The sequence below is a fragment of the Ascaphus truei genome, chromosome 6 (genome assembly GCF_040206685.1).
Source record: "Ascaphus truei isolate aAscTru1 chromosome 6, aAscTru1.hap1, whole genome shotgun sequence".
Classification (NCBI taxonomy): Eukaryota; Metazoa; Chordata; class Amphibia; order Anura; family Ascaphidae; genus Ascaphus; species Ascaphus truei.
In genome coordinates this window covers 20,290,859-20,312,088 of record NC_134488.1, presented here as the reverse complement: position 1 = coordinate 20,312,088, position 21,230 = coordinate 20,290,859, and the positions used below count along the sequence as shown (strand labels likewise).

The 21,230-nt window shown below is 42.1% G+C and overlaps 1 protein-coding gene across 2 annotated transcripts in view; it reads left to right on the top strand.

Annotated features, from left to right (window-relative positions):
* CENPS (centromere protein S) overlaps positions 1 to 20,050 on the top strand; it is a 21,316-nt gene extending 1,266 nt beyond the window's left edge. Inside the window, exons 2-6 of one of the 2 annotated variants that reach the window (XR_012802090.1) lie at positions 4,667 to 4,790; positions 5,263 to 5,296; positions 15,672 to 15,738; positions 19,457 to 19,818; positions 19,944 to 20,050. Coding sequence is in view for 1 of the 2 variants with exons in the window: in XM_075603517.1 (XP_075459632.1) it covers positions 4,667 to 4,790; positions 5,263 to 5,296; positions 15,672 to 15,738; positions 19,457 to 19,612 (381 nt within the window). In the remaining variant the exon portion in view is untranslated. Of the gene's footprint in view, positions 1 to 4,666; positions 4,791 to 5,262; positions 5,297 to 15,671; positions 15,739 to 19,456; positions 19,903 to 19,943 lie in introns of those variants that run through there. The other variant, XM_075603517.1, reaches the window with a different exon arrangement.
* The last annotated feature ends 1,180 nt before the right edge of the window (positions 20,051 to 21,230 follow it).

Sequence of the window (21,230 nt, the reverse complement as noted above, 5' to 3'; positions counted from 1 at the left end):
CTGACTGTCCCTTGTGCTGTCCCGTGTCGCTGACTGTCCCTTGTGCTGCCCCGTGTCGCTGACTGTCCCTTGTGTTGCCCCGTGTCGCTGACTGTCCCTTGTGCTGCCCCGTGTCGCTGACTGTCCCTTGTGCTGTCCCGTGTCGCTGACTGTCCCTTGTGCTGCCTCGTGTCGCTGACTGTCCCTTGTGTTGCCCCGTGTCGCTGACTGTCCCTTGTGCTGCCCCGTGTCGCTGACTGTCCCTTGTGCTGTCCCGTGTCGCTGACTGTCCCTTGTGCTGCCCCGTGTCGCTGACTGTCCCTTGTGCTGCCCCGTGTCGCTGACTGTCCCTTGTGCTGCCCCGTGTCGCTGACTGTCCCTTGTGCTGCCCCGTGTCGCTGACTGTCCCGGTCCCTTGTGCTTCTCTGCTCCTCACTGTTATGTAAAGGTGACTGTTTAACCCCATCTTACCCCTTCCCATCCCTGTGCCAGAGAGGGCCAAATGACCCCAGCTGCAGCCAACAAAATGGTTACATTTCCCCAACACAGAACAGCATCAGCAGCTGGGGTCCCTGCGCTTTACTCCACAACAAAAGGCGGTGTTTAAACATAGAGAAACAGCCTCTTTGGACAGTATGTGAGAGAGGGTATGATGCAAAGGGGAATGGGGCCGTTTTTCTAAAATAAAGACCAATTTCATTAAAAAAAATTGTAAGTTTGTAAATAAAAAAACGAATGGTACTTTGGATGTGATGTGTTCTCTGTACCTTGTAATCATCCCAATTTGGTCATTGCCCTCCCCAGATACAATAACTTGGGGTAGGTCAGCCTTCACTAACTTCCTCCTGACAATGTTTCCCTGGGTAAATCTTTTGCTAGCATGCATTTCCCTCCCAATGTTGCAAGGCTGTAGTAAAACATTTAAGTTGTCCACCAGTCTTTGAATGTCATGAACAGACATACCCATATATGCTTTGCAATGTGTTGCCGGCTTCTCTGGCGACTAAGAGGTTAAACATGCCTTTCCACATAGGAAAAAGTCAGATATGTCACCTCGCTGGTTTTCTGTGAGTCTCACCGATTTCGAGTCTGTATCACTTTTCCATATACTTCAATGCAGCCTAACAGATAGAAGTCAGTATTTTTTATTTAAAGCAGCAATCCCGCCTCCTGGAGGTTTATGTATGTATGTAACCCCTCTATATTTGGCTGTACCTCAGTATATGAGAGAGAGAGAGAGGGGGGGGGGCGCCTGAATCCGTTTACTATAGCAACCCTCACTCTTCAGTGGGATCAGTATTAAGGGGGACACCACAGCAGTTTTCATATGTTCCTTTTATTTATAAAACTGTTATAATACATAACACAATTACTAACATCCCAGAACTGCGCCGCGCAAACAAATAATAACTTTTATCTCTGTCCAGCCTCCCAATCATGGGATACTGGCCTGTAGATCCTGTTGTGCTAGCACAATCCTTGCAGCTCATAAAGTGTGTGTGTGTGTGTGTGTGTGTGTGTGTGTGTGTGTGTGTGTGTGTGTGTGTGTGTGTGTGTGTGTGTGTGTGTGTGTGTGTGTGTGTGTGTGTGTGTGTGTGTGTGTTGCAGGCCTGGTGCTTCACAAAGATCAAACTGTGATGGCAATATAACTTCAGTTTATATCCTTTGTGGGTTCACTCACCCACTCCAACCTGGTGTAATTCCTGCACATCTGGGCTCTCTAATCTCTCTCTGTAGTAGCCTCTGTCTGCCTGTTTCCCTCTGCACTGTCAGGTCCTGGTCTCTGCTGTGCACTGCTGCATGCACTGGTCCAGTGTGGTAACTCTCTCTCTGCAGTTCCCTCTCTCTTAGGGGTCCTGCATGCACTCCCTCAGCTCCCTTTCCAACTGTCATTCCTCTGGCTAAGCACAGTCATATGGTCCAGTGGAATGTCATTCTTAAAGGGACCATGTCCTGTGCTGATAGCAGGCACAGGGGGTTACATCTATTTTATTTATATATTATACATATATACATAGACACACACACACACCATGTGAACCAGATGGTCCCCCGGAGTTGAACGTACTCTTTGTAGCTCTGGTGTCCCCCATAGTTCAGGAGATACGTATTTGTTTAGTTGCCATGTTCCCCATTTCCTGAAATTCAATATGGCTGCCAAATCTCGCAGGACAATAGGAAGCTGCAAGGACATCCATGCGGCTTCCTATTGGGCAGACATTTAAATACCCAGGGAGAAAACCGGTACGTATCTGGAGTTACAAATAATGCGCTTCAGCTCCAGGTCAACCCCTGGCTCCAATATTGATTTTAAAAAAAAGTTGGGATTGCTGCTGCAAAGAGGGAATCCAAGGCGTGTGTATATATATGTATATGTAGGGGGTCTGGAGCTGAACCCCATTAATTTTAGCTCTGGGGACCCCCTTCTTCCAGAGCTACTTAGCAGGGGGGGCCCAGAGTTGAAATTAATGCTCCAGGGACATCCTGCTTTGAACCTGAATTTAAAAAAAAAATGAAGGAAAAAAAGAACCGCCTGGGATTGCCTCTCTATAGCGTCCTTTTTCTTTCTGTGCGAAGTCCCTGAATATAACAGATTTGTGTTCTTGGAAGTTGAAATCGCTGTGAAATTGAAGTAAAAGGTGTGACATGTTTTGGGTAAGTTAAAACAAGATGATTGAGGCCTTCCAAAAAATCCGTTAAACATAAATGTTTGTAAAAAAAAAAAATTTCAGACGTAAAGTAGGGACTGTACACCTCGAATGAGATGAATACAAATTCGTCAGTATGTGTTTGTGATGCCTTTTTGAAAATGTAGCATTTGACCTAAGTAGGTTCTGGGGGGACTTGCTGGAAGGGACACTGTAATGATTTCTTGCACTTCGGCTCTTGGTGAGTGACTGCCACCTGGTGAGATTGATACGAATTACAGGCAATCACTTTTTAACATGTTCCTATACTCTAACTTTTGTTCTATGACATGGAAAAACAAACCCTACTTATGTAGACGCTGATGTTAACAGGTATTTTTTGTAACACTCCCTGTCATAACCTTATGACCTGGCTTAAATATAGCAGTGAAAATGACAATCCCCATCCAATTTATGCATTTCTCTACACTACTTGTACAGTGGATTTTAGGAGTGAAAATGGTGGGTAAAATAAGCACCAATTATTTATATATATATATATATATCACAACAAGACAAACTGCCTGCAACAGACTAAGCAAATAATGAGTACTTAAATTAGTAATATAATAACCACTAACTGCTAGGGACTAGAAGTAATATAACAACGAAAAGAAAAGCGTCCCAACTCAGCACTCCAGTATACTCAGAACAAATATCAAAGAAAATTATGATTTATTAAATAGCACAAATAACCAAACATAAAATACAAAAAATATTAAAACAAACCCTGACATCCTCCTGTGATAGAATATGTATCAGACAGGGGAAATCCCCTATGAAGATACTGCTGGACCCCTAATACCCAAGGCAATGGAAAAAAGCCTATAAGCACAAAATATATGTAGAACAAAGGGTTAACAATAACCCCTTGAACCTACAAGGCTGGCCTCACCCCTAGTAAATATAAAACCACACAGCAAGCATGGATAACACATGCACCAAATTGCCTAATACATGCTGATGTCAAATACATATGTTATATACATACACCGTAAATGCAGTTGTATAATCAAGGCAAACCAGGCACAGTACCAAAAAGAGACTGTTAGTATACGACCAAAAGTAAGATAGGAGAATAAAATGAGAATTTGAGCAACGTGGAAAAGAGAACCGCAATACGTAGAAGATTATTGGGCAGGCCTTCACCCAGCAGTGAATCCACAAGGACTGAAGATGACCTTAATCTTCGTGTTTCAAGTTTTTCTAGGCTTTTAGGGCTTTCACACAGTCTTGCTGCAAGACATTGGCAGTACAAGGGTTAAGTGGTTTGTGAATACTGAAAAACAGATCGTTGTAATGAGGGGACGACCTTTTTTTAGGGGGTGTTTTCACAAACATCCGTTGTAGGTAAAAGCAACAGATCCGGCATTAACTGCCATTCATGTCAACGGTGGTTAACATCTGATTGGGTGTGTTACCCCACCACCGGACTTTGATGAATCATCCTTTTTTGTAGAATTTGTCGTCCCCTTCACACAAGCCACGGGGAGCAATTTCACTTGGGGGAAAAAGTCTGAGTCTTCTCATTGAGAATTGTATAAGATGATTTTTACAGGAATACTGTAGTTATAGAGCATATTTGCTGATAAATAACGTGTATAAATTACGTGGATGGTTTATATCCGGGGTAGACAACTCTAGTCCTCAAAGGCCGCCAACACGTCAGGTTTTCAGGGTATCCCACTGATTGAACCACCTGTGCTGAGGCAGGGATACCCTGAACCTCAACTGTTGGTGTCCCTTGAGGACTGGTCTTGCCCACCCCTGCTTTATATGGTCGGAGATGTTTTCAGCATCACTCGGGTGCACACCATCTTCTTATGTACAAATGAAATGCTGTTGTGTTTGTTCTGCTAAATCCAGATTGACATGTCCGTTTCATTTACACTGGTGTGAAATTGGTACCCATGCTTAGAAAAACAAAACCAATTTTTAACCAATAATGGAATAGATTAATAAACTATTTTCAGTATTATTATTATTTTTTATTCTTCCAGAGGCTGAAGGCTGCTGTTCATTACACAGTTGGCTCTCTGTGCAAAGAGGTTGCTGATGATAAGGAAATCCAGTTCAGCAAACAAGCCATTGCAGCCATTACAGAAATCACCTTCCGACAATGTGGTAACTATATTTACACCCTATTATCGCATGTGACTTCAGAGTTATGTGTGCAAAGTTGTTTTAGTAAAGTTTTAAATGATAGTAATCATTGTTTAGAATATGCTATTAGTGACATTATTCTGTGTTAAAAAAAGCATTTACTTATAGGAAATAAGACTTTATATATGAATATATATATATATATATATATATATATATATACTGTATATATATATATATATTAGCCATAAGCACATGCATTTAAGAATCCAAGCCCCCTGCCCCCCCCCCCCTCCCATTTGAGACATTGTTTGCATTATTCCTGATTTCTGTGTTAATAAGAAGTTATGAATTTCGTCGTTCTGGTTTTCTTCTAAACTTGACCTATTCAAGTTCTATTTTGCCATGCCATCAAATGAACATGTTTGCTTTACTGAACAAATTCTTTGTAATGAAAGGGATGCCCTTGTTTTTTTTCTCTCTCAATGTACAGAAACATTTGCAAAAGACCTTGAAATGTTTGCACGGTAAGTGGAAATGCTCCTCTATCTCTTCCCTCTTTCCTCACATCACGTCACCCCTGACAGTCCTACACTGGACCAAATGTAACTGATTGCCATTTTTTAAAAATATCTGAAATGTTTGGCCAATAAGACACTTTTTTTGTGCATATTTATGGTGTGCATATCCCTTTATTTTTGTACAGTATTTTATAGGTACTTTGATAGCAGCACCCTCTCCAGTAGTCTGGCTTATACTTGTTAAGTGTGTTCCTCAATTCGTGTGTGTGTGTGTGTGTGTGTGTGTGTGTGTGTGTGTGTGTGTGTGTGTGTGTGTGTGTGTGTGTGTGTGTGTGTGTGTGTGTGTGTGTGTGTGTGTGTGTGTGTGTGTGTGTGTGTGTGTGTGTGTGTGTGTCAAAGAACCATTCCTGTGCTCCTACCAATTTAGGCTAAAATATACTAGTGACATGTTTACATTTAGAACCTAAGACTGTGTAACAAAGAAGTAATTTGGTTGCATCTTTTGATCAAAACATGATTCAAGCCACCAACCTTCTCCGTTTAGCAGCTACCTACACTGAATACTGTATATGTAATTTCTTATTGTCCTACTTTGTGAAAGTGCCCTGAAGGTTCCTTGGAGGTGTATGGCTCCTCCCTTCAGCATAGAGCTCCTACCAATTCTCCATTTTGCATAAATATATTATACACCTCATTGTCAGTCTAAACTTCACCCTCCACTGAAGAGTAGGGGAATGTTTATGGCTCACACAAAGAAGAGATATATGTAAGTATTAATATTTCACACTAGGGTATTTGTGCACCCACAGTTTACCTTTATAATAAGGGGACTTTGTTACTGGCTTTGGCCATCTGTTAATTGCTCTAAATCACAAATGAGCATTTGCCTAATTAATTTAACCCCTTCAGGGCACTTTCACATACTTCACAACGTTTTATCCATAGGACAATAAGAAATTGCATATATTCAGAATAGGTAGCTCCTAAGCTACCACGGCTGGGTTGGCAGTTTGAATCATGTTTTGATCAAAAGATGCAACCAAATGACTCCTGTGTTACACAAACTTAGGTTCTAACTGTAAGACTGTATTTTAGCCCAATTGGTAGGAGCGCAGGATCTGTTGTCTGTTTTCTGTATATGTAAGGCCAATCCTTCTGCCAGCAGCATACTCCGCAAAGGGAGCAGCGCAGGTAATATGTGCAGTGTTTCTGTAAATATTGTAATCTGGAGTTTAAGTTGGGTATTACCAGTGGGTGACCATAAAAGAGAAAATGTTTTCGGCTTGCCGTCATTTTCTTTTCCTGTACTACGCAAATGGTAGTGGGTACTAATTGGGATTAGCTCCTCCCTCCTCGCACCGGGACAGGATACGCTTCTGCAGGAACCTGCTATATATGGCCCTCCCACAACCTGTAGAACAGTCTGGTTTCTCCCATAGCTAAAAAAGAAAAAACCATAACTGAGCCATGTTAATTACAGGGAGGGTATGATAAACCCAGTGCCATTAGTGGAGTACAGGAAAAGAACATTCTGCTAAGATGAATACATTTTCTCCCTTCCTGTTCCCCACATGGCAGTGGGTACTAATAGGGATATGGGGATATACCAAAGCTCATCCAATGGGAGTGAATAAAGACAAGGATTTATTTAATTATTTATAAAATGTGTTACCAGGAAGTAATACGTTGAGAGTTAACAGTTACAGACAAGATTACAATGTGAGACAGCCTTAGTTTTGAAAGATCTTAAACTGGAGGTGGCTGTGAGAGTCTCCGGTAGGTTGTTCCAGTTTTGGGGTGCACGGTAAGAGAAAGAGGAGCGGCCGGATACTTTGTTGAGCCTTGGGACCATGAACAGTCTTTTGTACTCAGATCTCAGATGATAAGTGCTGCATGTGGTAGGGGTGAGGAGCTTGTTCAGATAGATGGGTAGCTTGCCCATAAAGAATTTAAAGGCAAGACAGGAAAAGTGAACTTTGCGCCTAGACTCGAATGATGACCAGTCTAGTTCTTTGAGCATTTCGCAGTGATGTGTGTTGTAGTTGCATTGGAGAACAAAACGGCATATTGAATTGTAGATGGTGTCAAGTTTGCTAAGGTGGGTTTGGGGTGCCGAGCCGTGTACTATGTCTCCATAGTCGATAATTGGCATTAGCATCTGCTGTGCGATACGCTTTCTGACCAGCAGGCTTAGGGAGGATTTGTTCCTGTAACGTACACCTAGTTTGGCATAGGTTTTGGATGTCAGGGTATCAATGTGCTTCCCGAATGTTAAGTGGGAGTCAAACCATATGCCCAGGTATTTAAAACTAGTAACAGGAGTTAGGGTGGTGTTAGCGTTGGTTCTGATCTGGAGCTCCGTCACTGGAACCTTTACAAATTTAGTCTTGGTCCCAAATACCATTGTTACAGTCTTGTCAGTGTTTCTAAACAGTTTGTTTTGGAAAATCCAGTTTTCGAGTCTCAAAAAGTCAGACTGAAGCATGTGTTGAAGGTCGGAGAGGTTATGGCTGTGTGCTTATAGGATTGTGTCATCTGCATACATGTGTATTGAGGCTTCCTTACAAGCTGTGGGAAGAGCATTGATGAATACTGAGAAGAGTAGGGGCCCCAGAACAGAGCCTTGTGGGACACCACAAGTGATATCCAGGAGGTCGGAGTTAGAGCCGGAGATGGACACATGTTGGGATCTACCTGATAGGTAGGACTGAAACCAGTTTAAAGCATGCTTCCCTATTCCAGAGCACTGGAGTTTGTTAAGCAGGATAGCATGATCAACAGTATCAAAAGCCTTTGCAAAATCTAGGAATATTGCACCAGTGAGTTGTCCCCGTTCCATTCCACACTGGATTTCATTGCAAACTTTTAGCAGGGTAGTTACGGTGGAGTGTTTGGGGCGAAAGCCAGATTGGAATTGGCTAGGGAAATTTGTCTTGGTATAGTAATCGCTTAATTGGGAGTGGACACATTTTTCCATGACTTTGGATAGAATTGGGAGAAGTGAGATTTGCCTGTAGTTTGAGACAGTGTTTTTGTCCCCGCTTTTGAAGATTGGGACAACTCTGGCAGTTTTCCAGGTCTTAGGGATATGGCCTGCAAGCAGGAGAGAGTTGACTATGAAAGCAAGGATGCACAATACTGTGCTACCGGTCTATTCAATCTACAATTGCTTACATAACTTTTCAGTCAAAGCTTGCTTCAGCTGAGGCTTGTATGTCAACGTTGTAGTATTTCACAAAGGTGTGAAATGAGGACAGAGTGCAGCCTTACTGATCTGCGTTGGAGATGTTTGGCTTTTGAATGCCCATGACGCAGGGACTGTTCTGGTCAAATGTGCCTTTATTCCCCAGAGGACTTGTTTGTTAATGTTGTCGGCAATTTTGATGCACCAAGTAATCCATCACGTTATGATTGCCCTTGAGGCATGCTGTCCACTTCTAGGACCTTCTGGGAGTATAAACGGCCTATCCTATTTTCTGTATTTTGTAATTCTGAGTAAGTACACCCTCAGACACCTTTTAACATCCACATAATGTAGTCTGGCCTCTGGGATTAGCCGGATTCTGCACAATGATGGAAGAACGATCTCTTGGTTGAGATTAAATGAGAAGACCACCTTTGGAAGGAAGCAGGTCTTATGACTGCTTTATTCTGGGGAGAAAGGGCTCCCTGCACGAGGGCTTGCAATTATCCCACTCTTTCTGCAGATGTGATTGCTACCAAAAATACTGTTTTCCATGTTAATAATCTTAACGGTATTTGCTGCAACGGTTCAAACGGATGATCCACTAGAGCGTCTAACACCAGGGAAAAATCCCACGTTGGTACTATAGATTTCATTTGGGGGTCTCCTGTGTCTGACCGCCAGCAGAAATCTTAGCTTATCTGATGCTATATCCTTTTCTAATTAAGCAGACTGGGCTGACACTTGGACCTCTAGAGAACTTAAACGGAGGTTTTATTCAAACCCAGTCTGTAAAAATTCCACCAGGGTGACAGAGGAAGGATTGAAACAATCGACGCTCATTTTCCTGCATCATTCATGGAAACGGCTCCAGATGCGATAATTCGATGAGGTTGACAATTTTCTGGCTGAGATCTGAGTTTACTTTGCACTGCCTGAACAGCCCTTTTTCTTTAATGTTTGCTGCTCCCACCTTCATGCCGCCACAGCCAACTTCCTGGCTGTGGGTGTTGCACTGAGCCTTGTTTCAGTAGTTTCTTTGACAGTGGGAGATGCCTGGGTAGATCTAGCTCCATGTTTACAAGATGGTAAAGCTACCTCTGCCTTGTCTATTCTGTTCTTTCTTAGGTCTTTCGTTATAAGCGGTATCGGTGGGGAAATGTACGCTGGATCGAAGTTCCAATGGAAACTCAAAGCGTCTACTTGGATGGTGGAACTACCTTGAGCATAAACTTTCCACCTTCTTTTGATGTGTTGCCATAAAATCTATTTGGTGCTATCCCCACCGAAGTATCAGCTGACGGAATGCTTGCGAGTCCTGTTTCCATTCTCCTGGGTGGATGATGGTCTGGCTTAGAAAATCGTCCGTCATGTTCTGGCGTCCGGGAATGTGAACCGCTGTAACATTGTTGAGATGGAGTTCGGGCCAAAAAATGATTGATGCTGCAAGAGCTAGAAGCCTTCCGCTCCTGATAGCTCTTTGCTTCGCGACATATTTTACTGTTGTCCGGTGGTGATAGTTAAGCAGGTTTGTTCCTGGAGCGAAAATGCTCTCTGGGTTCTGCCATTTCGCCCACCATTTTAAATCCCGCTTTGTAGGGGGATAGATATCCTTTGGTGTAAGGACCTTGGATATTTGTTCCACTGACCCAGAAAATATCTTTAGAGTGTCCTCGTGGATTCTGGCTCACTTTATGATGCTAGAGTCGAGGCGATTTACCCCAACAAGGTAATGTAGTCTCTTGCTAGAGGTACTGCATCAAAAATAGAACCTATACGAAAGAAGATCTTCACTTCAGAGTGAGTTACTCTCGTACCACAATCGTTTACCTATCTAGGAACTCGCCTAGAAGTTTTGGGCAGTGACCGCTTGCCTGATCCAGCTTCTATACTCATTCTGTGAGAAATATCAGTCTCCTGAGTCCACGGAAACGCTTCAAGAAAAATCAGGCACCGTTGGTTGGTATTGCTCCTTTAAATACTATGGCCGAGTCTCTGCACGGCGCGGTCGTGCATGTAATGGTAAAGCGTAATGCCGCTTTAAGAGAAGATGCTCCGTGATTCTCTGTTTCCTGCACACAGAGAGATCCACGTGCCTTGCCTCGGCCATGCGCTCCAAGCTACCTGCATTCCAAGACGCTTCTGCAGAGGATCTGTTGGTCGCAGGGCCTCCAGTTGGCCGTTCCAGACGGTACTTATGCCGGAGCTTCTGGAGGAGAGAGGCTGCCGACCTCCCGGATTGAACTGAACTAATGCAGTCATGGTGACTCCCAATTTAATAAAGCCCTACTGCTGCACTGTAGGACAGGAACGACTGTTCTGCAGGTAGTTGGAGGGACTTGTATACCACAAGCCTGCAGAAGACTTTCTTGTCCTACTTTTCTTAGGGAGGAGCTAATCCCAGTTGGTACCCACTGCCATGTGGGGAACAGGAAATCTGATTTAATTTATTTTTGAGGTGAGCAAACCAAGCTGCTTTTCACTTTTGCAGTCCACACTGAGCCTTCAACAAAACTTCAAAACCAACATTTTCAGGTTTGATTTAAACATGAAGCAAAAATATTTAAACGGTCTAATTTCTGTTCTCCTGACAATTTTCTTTTTGTTTACAGCACCATGTTTTCAACTACTAACCCCATCACTGCCGTGAGTTTGTTGCAACTTAAAGGGAGGCGTCACCATTTGTATGGGTCATCAATAATGTCCTGCCACCCTCCCTGGCAGTGGTGGGGTTAAGGAATCTCACAGTTAAGCCCACAATCACTTTCCCTGTGTACATCTAACTCGTTCATTGAGCCTTTTTATTCTAAATCGGGAGTAGCCAAGTTCAGTCCTCAAGAGCTACCAACAGGTCAGGTTTTCAGGATATCCCTGCTTCAGCACAGGTGGCTCACTCAATCCCAGCTTCAGCACAAGTGGCTCAGTCTTCAACTGAGCCACTAATTGAGCCACATGTGCTGAGGCAGGGATATTCTGAAAACCTGACCTGTTAGTAGCTCTTGAGGACTGGGCCTGGTTACCTCCTGCTCTAAAGCATTGGATGCAAACTTCCCCTGACGTTCTTTGGCTCTCACCGAATGTTTCATTGCGGAACAGCCATAATTTACATTCTGTACCTGTGAAAAGTTGAAGTGTTTTTATGCAACAAATAACATTAGCGTGCTGCTGAGTGCATCATCTACTTTCCCTGATCATCTTTCCATTCTGTACACAACGCAGTACAAAGCACACCCGGCAAAACGACTTTAGAATTACACCCATCTTTTCCGACTGCTAAAGTCCTCTCTACTCCAACGATTGCTTCCTGATTGCTGTGGTGTTTGAATTGTGTGCTGTATAATTGCATGCAGGTGTAGAGATGAGGGTTGCAATAATTGCAGTTTCAAAGCTTTCATTTGTCTCTAGATTGTTCAGACTGAATACTCCACCTCACGGAAGGGATAAGCAGTTGCTTTACTTTCAAGCCCCTCTGACTTCAGTCCTCACAGGTGGCTCGCACCCGCGTGTTCAATTAACGCCTACAGCAAAGGGACTTGATTTTGCTTTTGTGTGCATGAATTGCCTTTCTTCAAATCTTTAGTCGAAGAAGAAAACAGGTGCGCAAATCTCATCAGGACATGGAAGATAGATATAAAGGCAACAAAATAGTGCAATATTGTCAACTACAACAAATGTAATCAGTGTTGAAAGCTCTATAAAGTTTGCACTCACGTGTACAACGTGATATTAGGGCGTTGTGGTTGTTAGAAGTTACCAACTTTCATTTCCAGATAGGTGCCCCGGATCAACACCAGTAATGTTCCATAGGAAAGGAAGGGAAATCCACATACAAAGGAGAAAAAGCAAAATAATATAATATTGCGTTTAATATTAAAAACACAAAGTATTCCACTTACATAAGTGTCTTTGTGGTGAGCATTCAGACCACCCTGGGTCATATGCACAGACAATTTTCTTCACAGCAACAGCATCTGCCCCGCGGCCGTCACAGCATACACTGGGCTGATTAGTGTAGTCCTCCACTCTGAATGTCACCAGCAAAGTGCCACTCTAGTCCACGACTCACCCAACGCGCGTTTCTACTTAGTAGTCTTCCTCAGGGGATAATCTAACATCCTGCACTGTTTCCCTTCCTTAAATAACCCATCGCATTCAATTTTAAATTGCGGAGCGTCACATGTGACGTCATCACGTCCGACGTCACGCGACGCGTCACCGCGCATATTTGCATATTCTAGGATATCCTCAGGTAGTTTTCACGAAGGCGAGAAACCTAAAAGATGGTCTAGCGCCAAGTGCCTTAAAGAAAGAACTAATAACTGATAATAAAACATGGATACCTGGAAAACCTAAAGGCTTTTTCAAGTGTGATAAATGTAAGGCATGTAAATTTGGGGTTGATAAAACTGAGACTTTCATTTCTAATAATACTAAGGAAATTTTGAAAATGAAAGGTTTTATAAACTGCAAAAGTACTTATGTGGTATATGTTCTGACATGCCCCTGCAATTATCAATATGTGGGGAGGACTATTCGCCCTTTAAGGGTGAGAATACTAGAACATATACGGAACATCAGCATTGGATTGGAAATACATAATGTGTCTCTCCATTTTAAAAAATGTCATCATTCTGACCCCTCTGGACTCAAATATATGGGAATTGAGCAGATATCTGCTCACTGGAGAGGTGAAAATAGAATTCAATCATTATCCAAGAGGGAATCCTTTTTGGATACATAGGTTGAAGACGTTACAACCAAGAGGTTTAAAAGTCGATTTTGACATAAATGCTTTTTTGGTGTGAGGTTGGCAATATATTGGTTGTATTCTTTTATTATCACTCTAAATTCTAAAAATGTCTTTTTGATATGTTACTTTTTTTATAATTGTAATATGTTTAATATTCTAATTATTTAATTTTTGTATTTTTAGATATCCATTGATAAAGGATCCATCAATTAATAATTGAATGTAAATTAGCTGTAGCTTGATTAGGATGTATGCATATAACTATGCTTGGATTTCCCTGTCAGTGTTTGTGTAAATCATTTTGGAAATTATACCCTTTGATGGACATACACACTGACAGAGAATAGTGTTATATAAGAATTTTTATTACTGTTGTATAATATATGCTTGACATGGCAATATGTTATTGTCATTTCTTATAAATGTTAACAAATGTATAAAGGTTGTTATTGTCCCTGTATCTAATAGTATTAAGTTTGTGACCCTGAGAGAGAATTTCACTGACTGTGATGCGTTTGGCTATCAGGTATATTTAGATGGATGTAACATGCCCATTGGATAGCTGTGTAACAGCTTTGACCGCCAATACTTTGAAAGTTTTCAGCGCTAGAATATGCAAATATGCGCGGTGACCCGTCGCGTGACGTCGGACGTAATGACGTCACATGTGACGCTCCGCAATTTAAAATTGAATGCGGTGGGTTATTTAAGGAAGGGAAACAGTGCAGGATGTTAGATTATCCCCTGAGGAAGACTATTAAGCAGAAACGCGCGTTGGGTGAGTCGTGGACTAGAGTGGCACTTTGCTGGTGACATTCAGAGTGGAGCACTACACTAATCAGCCCAGTGTATGCTGTGACGGCCGCGGGGCAGATGCTGTTGCTGTGAAGAAAATTGTCTGTGCATATGACCCAGGGTGGTCTGAATGCTCACCACAAAGACACTTATGTAAGTGGAATACTTTGTGTTTTTAATATTAAACGCAATATTATATTATTTTGCTTTTTCTCCTTTGTATGTGGATTTCCCTTCCTTTCCTATGGAACATTACTGGTGTTGATCCGGAGTACCTATCTGGAAATTAAAGTTGGTAACTTCTAATAACCACAACGCCCTAATATCACGTTGTACACGTGAGTGCAAACTTTATAGAGCTTTCAACACTGATTACATTTGTTGTAGTTGACAATATTGCACTATTTTGTTGCCTTTATTTCTATCGTCCATGTCCTGATGAGATTTGCGCACCTGTTTTCTTCTTCGATTGCTGGTTGGATTTGGTCTGAATCCTGTGTCGGGAGCTGCATTCTCTAAGGACAGTATACTGTTTATTGTTATGTTGGTTTAAAGTGGTGTTATTTGCGCTTGATTATTTTTTATCACTTTTCAAATCTTTAGTGCAGGAAGTGTGACTATAATGTGGGTTGTATAGCTCCTCTCTCAGACAAAATACTTTGTTCCTTTGTACCACTTGTTATTTGTGTCATTATTTCCTAAGTGCTTATTGTAGCTGTGAAAAGACTTCTGTGAAACCTGCTGGAACATGTGAGATGATGAGTCTGGTGTTGAGGGACAAAAATGGTATACACATCATCCATGTTTTGTTCGGTTGAATCAGCCGAACTAGCACAGCCAGGGCAGAATTTCCAGCTTCCTGAGTTTGTGTTCGTTATCCTCCATGTTTAGTCTATAATGCAAAATTGATCTGAAAATGTTCAGTCTCCTTCGTTGGGTAACATCAACGGTGCAGCCCCATTACGCTGGTTCAAAAAGTACATTTTGTATTTAACATCTAAAATGATAATAGAAGTGCTTATGGGGGAGGGTCAGGTAAGTGGTGCAATTCTGTATATGTTCCTGAGGGAAACTGCACCTTTTTACATGTTTCTGCCTTTGAAGGTAGTGCAACTGGATTGTGTGCTTACCTGCATGCCTGGGCTGGGCATGGTAACATATACCTTCATTTAACACGGATTCACACAGGAGCTATAAGAACCGGACCCATTTCCTGATATAGGTGATGAAATAGATTTAGTGTATCCCTGCTGTAAATCAAAACCTTACTGCGGCAGTTCTTACTCCAGTCTTCAACCCCCCCTGCCCCCCCCAACAGGTCAGGATATCCCAGCTTCAGCACAGGTGGCTGTCGAAGACTGGCCCACCTGTGCCGAAACAGGGTCTGATGAGCCACCTGTGCTGAAGCAGGGACTGAGTGAGCCACCCGTGCTGAAGCAGGAATATCCTGAAAACCTGACCTGTTGGTGGGTCTTGCCGACTGGAGTTGAGAACCCCTGGGTTACTGTATTATTACTATTTTAACCACGAGCCAGCGCCCTGGGCATTATGTATGTATATATATATATATATATATATATATATATATATATATATATATATATATATATATATATATATAGTCAGTGAAGTGTCTGGTTTTTTTTTTACAGACATGCGAAGAGAAGCACCATTAACATGGAAGATGTGAAGCTTCTGGCCCGGCGGAGCAATTCTCTGGTAACCCTTTGTTTTCTGTTTCTCTTCCTGTTACACCGCACACGGCGAGAGACCTGCCCTGTCCTGCAGCGTTTGCTAGCCTCGTAGTGCATTATTTGAGCCTATCTCATTTAACCAACTATGTTGTTGGCCTCAAACATAAAAAAAAACGAATATCAGCTCATGAAGCAGAGGGGTAAGTTGAACGTAAATGACAGTCTGTATTGAGTAATAGCAATGTCCGGTAAGTATAAGAATAGATGCGGGAGGAGGGGAGACAAACCATGGGGTTAAGCAAGGATATAGGAGCGTGGTACTTACAGAGAGGTTGGATTCCCACCCGGCTGTGTGACCCCCCCTGTGAGACTTCTCCTTACCCCGTCTCCTTCCAAGTGTTGTGGTGCAGAGCCGCGCGCTCTCAAGGTGTCACCACTAATCTAGTCCTCCCGCAACAGCAGTTGAGCCGGTGGTGTCCTCCGATCCAAGTAGCAACAGAAACAAAGGTTGATTGACTTTGACAAAGCGCCATAGTGGGCGTGAAACGCGTGGGAGGAGGAGTTTGGTTCATTTTATGGAGTTTGGAATAAAGACTTTTTATTTTCATCACTGGTGAGTTCCCCAACTTTGTCCTACAGCAAGCGGTAGTCCAATCGATCAACCTTTGTTTATGTTGTTGGCCTCTCTGGGTCTGAAGAATGTCATTGTTCGATTATCTTTGCTTTAAGAAAAAAAAATGTATCGAAACGTATTGCTAACAGAATGTCCCATCTGTATTTCTTAGCATTGGGCACTGTTGTTGGTTTCATAGTGGGTTATTTATTTATTTAGTTGTGATAGTGCCCTGATCGGCACTATCACCGTTTTTAATGAGTAAGCCCCATTCTCTGTTGTTCTAACATCGGACCTTTGATCCAACAACTATATCCCAGGAATCACTGGGTAATCTCACTGTAGTGTCTGAATTATTATGTTGGGTTATATTGTACAAAACTAACTTATACATTTAGTCAGTGTGGTGGCAAAAATAAATGGTCCTCCTTTTAGTGCCAACATGGTCTAGGATACACGTTTTTCAGTCTATACTGGAATAAAGTATTTGACCTCAACTTGAAAGGGACGGTCTCTCTTAGGACCAAGGAGAACTGCTTTGCAGTGGCATGTTTCATAGGTTAACTGTAGGTGGTTAGATAGTGTGTGGTAAAGGCGCCACTGCGCTTGACAGAACTCCCAATAGGTCCCGGATGATGCAAAAAACTTTATTGGCACATAATCACACTAGGGCTACACCATGATCTCCCCCTCTACGCGTTTCACCCTCTAGAATAGGGCTTTGTCTCCAAGACGAAGCCCTATTCTAGAGGGTGAAACGCGTAGAGGGGGAGATCATGGTGTAGCCCTAGTGTGATTATGTGCCAATAAAGTTTTTTGCATCATCCGGGGACCTATTGGAGTTCTGTCATGCGCAGTGGCGCCTTTACCACACACTATCTATCTACATTCACTGAAGGCAGCACGCGGACGCTGGAGGAGAGAGGATAGCAGGACCCAGACCGGAGTGGAGATTAAAGGTAAGAGTTTTTAACTTTATTTGCCTCTCCACTCACTCCGGTCACTCTAGGGTTGCTCATAGCTTCCTCATACCCAGCATAAATGGCTGATTGACACCTTTGGTGCATTGCTGTGTAGCTGAAGCGCAGGACAGGTTTTTCTTCTGGATAACTGTAGGTGGTTAACATTATTTTCGAATCAGACCAGCGTAAGTATTGTAAAATATATTTATAATGTTTAACATGCTGTTGATTTTATCAAATGCTTTGGAGGGTTTTCACCTAATATTTTGTGAGACTGTTACTCTCGTAATGAGTGACATATTGCTGATCCATTCTTCTTTTGTTTTGTAAAGCAATTCTGTTATTTGCCAGACAGGTAAATGTGAACAACTGTAGGTATCAAATAAGATCAGAATTACATAGGACCAAGTGAAAATAAACATCCGTTTCCTATGAAAAATGAATACGTTAAAATTTGACTTGAAATTGTGATTAGCTCTTTCTAAAGACGCCAATCGCATTGTTACAAAGGGCAATCCCTCCTATTACCAAAGGGCGTTACAGACCGTGGTATGTTTTAATAGAGGAAATGGAGCTGCTTGAGATCTTTTAATACAGTTGTGTGTCTATATCTATATATAATCTGTGTGTTCCAGTTTTGAGACACAAACTGCACTATAGCTGCAGTGTCAGGAATACAAAGTCTCACAATGCAATCTCCCAATGATGTTGCATCATCCTTTTGGCCGCCGACACAAACCTGAACCCGTGGCTATTTTGTGTCCGGCCATAAATCCTTGCCCCGGTGCCGGTAACACGGGGGAACCAGGGAGTCCCTGCAGGTCGGGACACCACAGATTAACTCTGAGGGACCATATAGAAGGAATGTTCGTGGTATACGCGCTCTAATGCCGGATCCATATAGCACATATATTTGCAATAATCAAGATTAATCAAAGGCACGGGTTTAGGGGGTGATAATGATAAGGCAACTCCCAAGTGGTATGAAGACCTTAAAAGAGACAATATTCCCTGAAGGAACATAGTAAGGGGGTTGTAACCCACTCCTCAGAACCTCATTAGGATAGTCCCTGGACCTCTATTGAACCACATCAATTGTTTAAATAAAGATATACTCCCATATCTAGAATGCCCCCATCCTGTGCCCTTTGTAAAAGCGTGCTGCTACTGGTAGAGAGTCAGGATGAACAAAACAGGAGATATAGCGCGCAGCCAGGAGAGTGGGTCAAAAAGTAGTATAAAAATTATTCTTTATTGGTCCATTAAAAACGGAGGTGTAACAAAGCTCCTACGCGTTTCATGCGCGTTGCACTTTATCAAGGAGTATGTGATAAACAAGCAAACATACCTCACATACACCTTGATAAAGTGCAAAGCGCATGAAACGCGTAGGAGCTTTGTTACACCTCCGTTTTTTAATGGACCAATAAAGAATAATTTTTATACTACTTTTTGACCCACTCTCCTGGCTGTGCGCTATATCTCCTGTTTTGTTCATCCTAAAGCTGAGGGAACCCCTGATTCCGGTAATTAAAATTAAAATACCCCCTCCCAAAATTCAAACGGTGTGCTACTTTAAAAAGGTTTTATAATCTTTATCCAATGTCTTTCGTTGATGAGACTTTCAGTACATTAGTGAATCAACATGAGTTTGCATATTCTATCTGCAGTTTATGCAATGGGGGCCACTGGCTCCTTCCCTGCCGTGTGTGATAGCTCATCCATAGATTGCAATCTCACTTTATAGTACAAGGGCCAGTGTGAGAGGTTGGGACAGGGAAGTGTCACATTTTGCCAAAAAGTAGTAATACTGCGCTGATCCTGCGCTGATCCTGCAGTAAGGTGAAGCTGAGAAACTCACTGACGTCAAAGTGTTAAACAAAATATTCTGTGTACAGCACATTGTGTACTAATCACTGATATGGAATCATAAAAACAAAGAGAAGGGCTTCTACCTCATCTTATTAATCATCGCCTTGTTAAGCTTCAGTTTGTTCTGTTACATTTTGTACCAATCTGCTCCCACATTTCCTCAGAAAATACCCACACTATCGCCACATATAAAAACACCCTCTTGTTAAGAACGAATGATTTTATTGTTCTAATGGAGAAATACAAATACGTGTTTTTTTTTTCAGTGATGCTTTATGGGTTGTTTTTTTTTTTAGATGGCGCACATCTCCAAATACAGCGAGGAAATAGCATCGAACAACCTGGAACAGAAAGACAAGAAGAAAAAGAAGCCGGGAAGTGCAGGGAAAGAGCAGAGAAGCTCAGAGGCTGGCACTACGATGCAGGACAGCGAGGATGCCAGCGGGGTCTAAAGCAGCAGACTGCTCCTTATATCTGCTGCTTATACCATGCTGTCTCCTAGGGCATGGTCATTCTGGGAACATCCAGGCTGCAGCGTTGTACGTGGCACGCAGATCAGGACTTCAATCCTGTGTCGCAATACAACGTGGCATCTCAGAGACCAGTGACACCGCCAAGTATAAAAGATGCTTCTTTTTTCCTTTTGAAGTGTTAAGAGGTCAGTCCCACAAACTAAACAGAAAAAGTAAATAAAATCAATCTCCTTTTGAATCTTTATTAACATAAACATGTTACTTATTTATGTTATTTGAAACGTGTATTTTCTTGTCCAACCCTACTCAGGAAGAAAAAAAACCCACATAAAATATCAATATAAAGAAATTGATGGCACTAAATATGTATTCAGCAGTAAGTATAAACAACCATTAAACACAACAAAATCTGTACAACAGTTTCTTTTTTTCTTTTTGCATAATCTCATGAAATATTAATGTTTACAATATGTACAATAGAGGACTGCGCTTGGGTAAGATATGCCAGCAAAATGAGAAAAATAATAAAAAATAAAATTAAATAACCTATATATCAAAGCATAAACTCTTACTGCACAATCAATGAAACCTAATTAATTGTGCATAGACAAATACACATGGTGTGCTGTGGACCATCCTATAAACACACAATAAAAATAGTCCTATGGTGTCCAAAAATGTGTACAATGTGGGGGAATAAAACAAAGCACTATCAGGAAACAGGCAGCTTCTTAACAAGGGCACAACGACCTCCCTCTCCACCTGCATAGAAAAAAAGAAGAAAAAAGCGCAGAATCCTAGTGCAATACTGTGCAAAAAATATATTTAATTCCCAAAAAAGGCTCATAAAATGAACTCACAAACATAGAATATATAAAAGCATGTTATGAGATAATACTCATGCTCCAAAGGACCAGGAAACGCCGCTTGTCTGCTGTACTGCTCCGTGACTCCACTGTGTCCGATATGGCCCTCGTTGTTCACCGCCAGCAGGAACTCTCTTACTAAGAGAATGAATAGCAGTCACTGGCAGTGTTACCAAGAGAATGAATAGCAGTCACTGGCAGTGTTACTAAGTGAATGAATAGCAGTCACTGGCAGTGTTACCAAGAGAATGAATAGCAGTCACTGGCAGTGTTACTAAGAGAATGAATAGCAGTCACTGGCAGTGTTACTAAGAGAATGAATAGCAGTCACTGGCAGTGTTACTAAGAGAATGAATAGCAGTCACTGGCAGTGTTACTAAGAGAATGAATGGCAGTCACTGGCAGTGTTACTAAGAGAATGAATAGCAGTCACTGGCAGTGTTACTAAGAGAATGAATAGCAGTCACTGGCAGTGTTACTAAGAGAATGAATAGCAGTCACTGGCAGTGTTACTAAGAGAATGAATAGCAGTCACTGGCAGTGTTACTAAGAGAATGAATGGCAGTCACTGGCAGTGTTACTAAGAGAATGAATAGCAGTCACTGGCAGTGTTACTAAGAGAATGAATGGCAGTCACTGGCAGTGTTACTAAGAGAATGAATAGCAGTCACTGGCAGTGTTACCTAGAGAATGAATAGCAGTCACTGGCAGTGTTACCTAAAGAATGAATA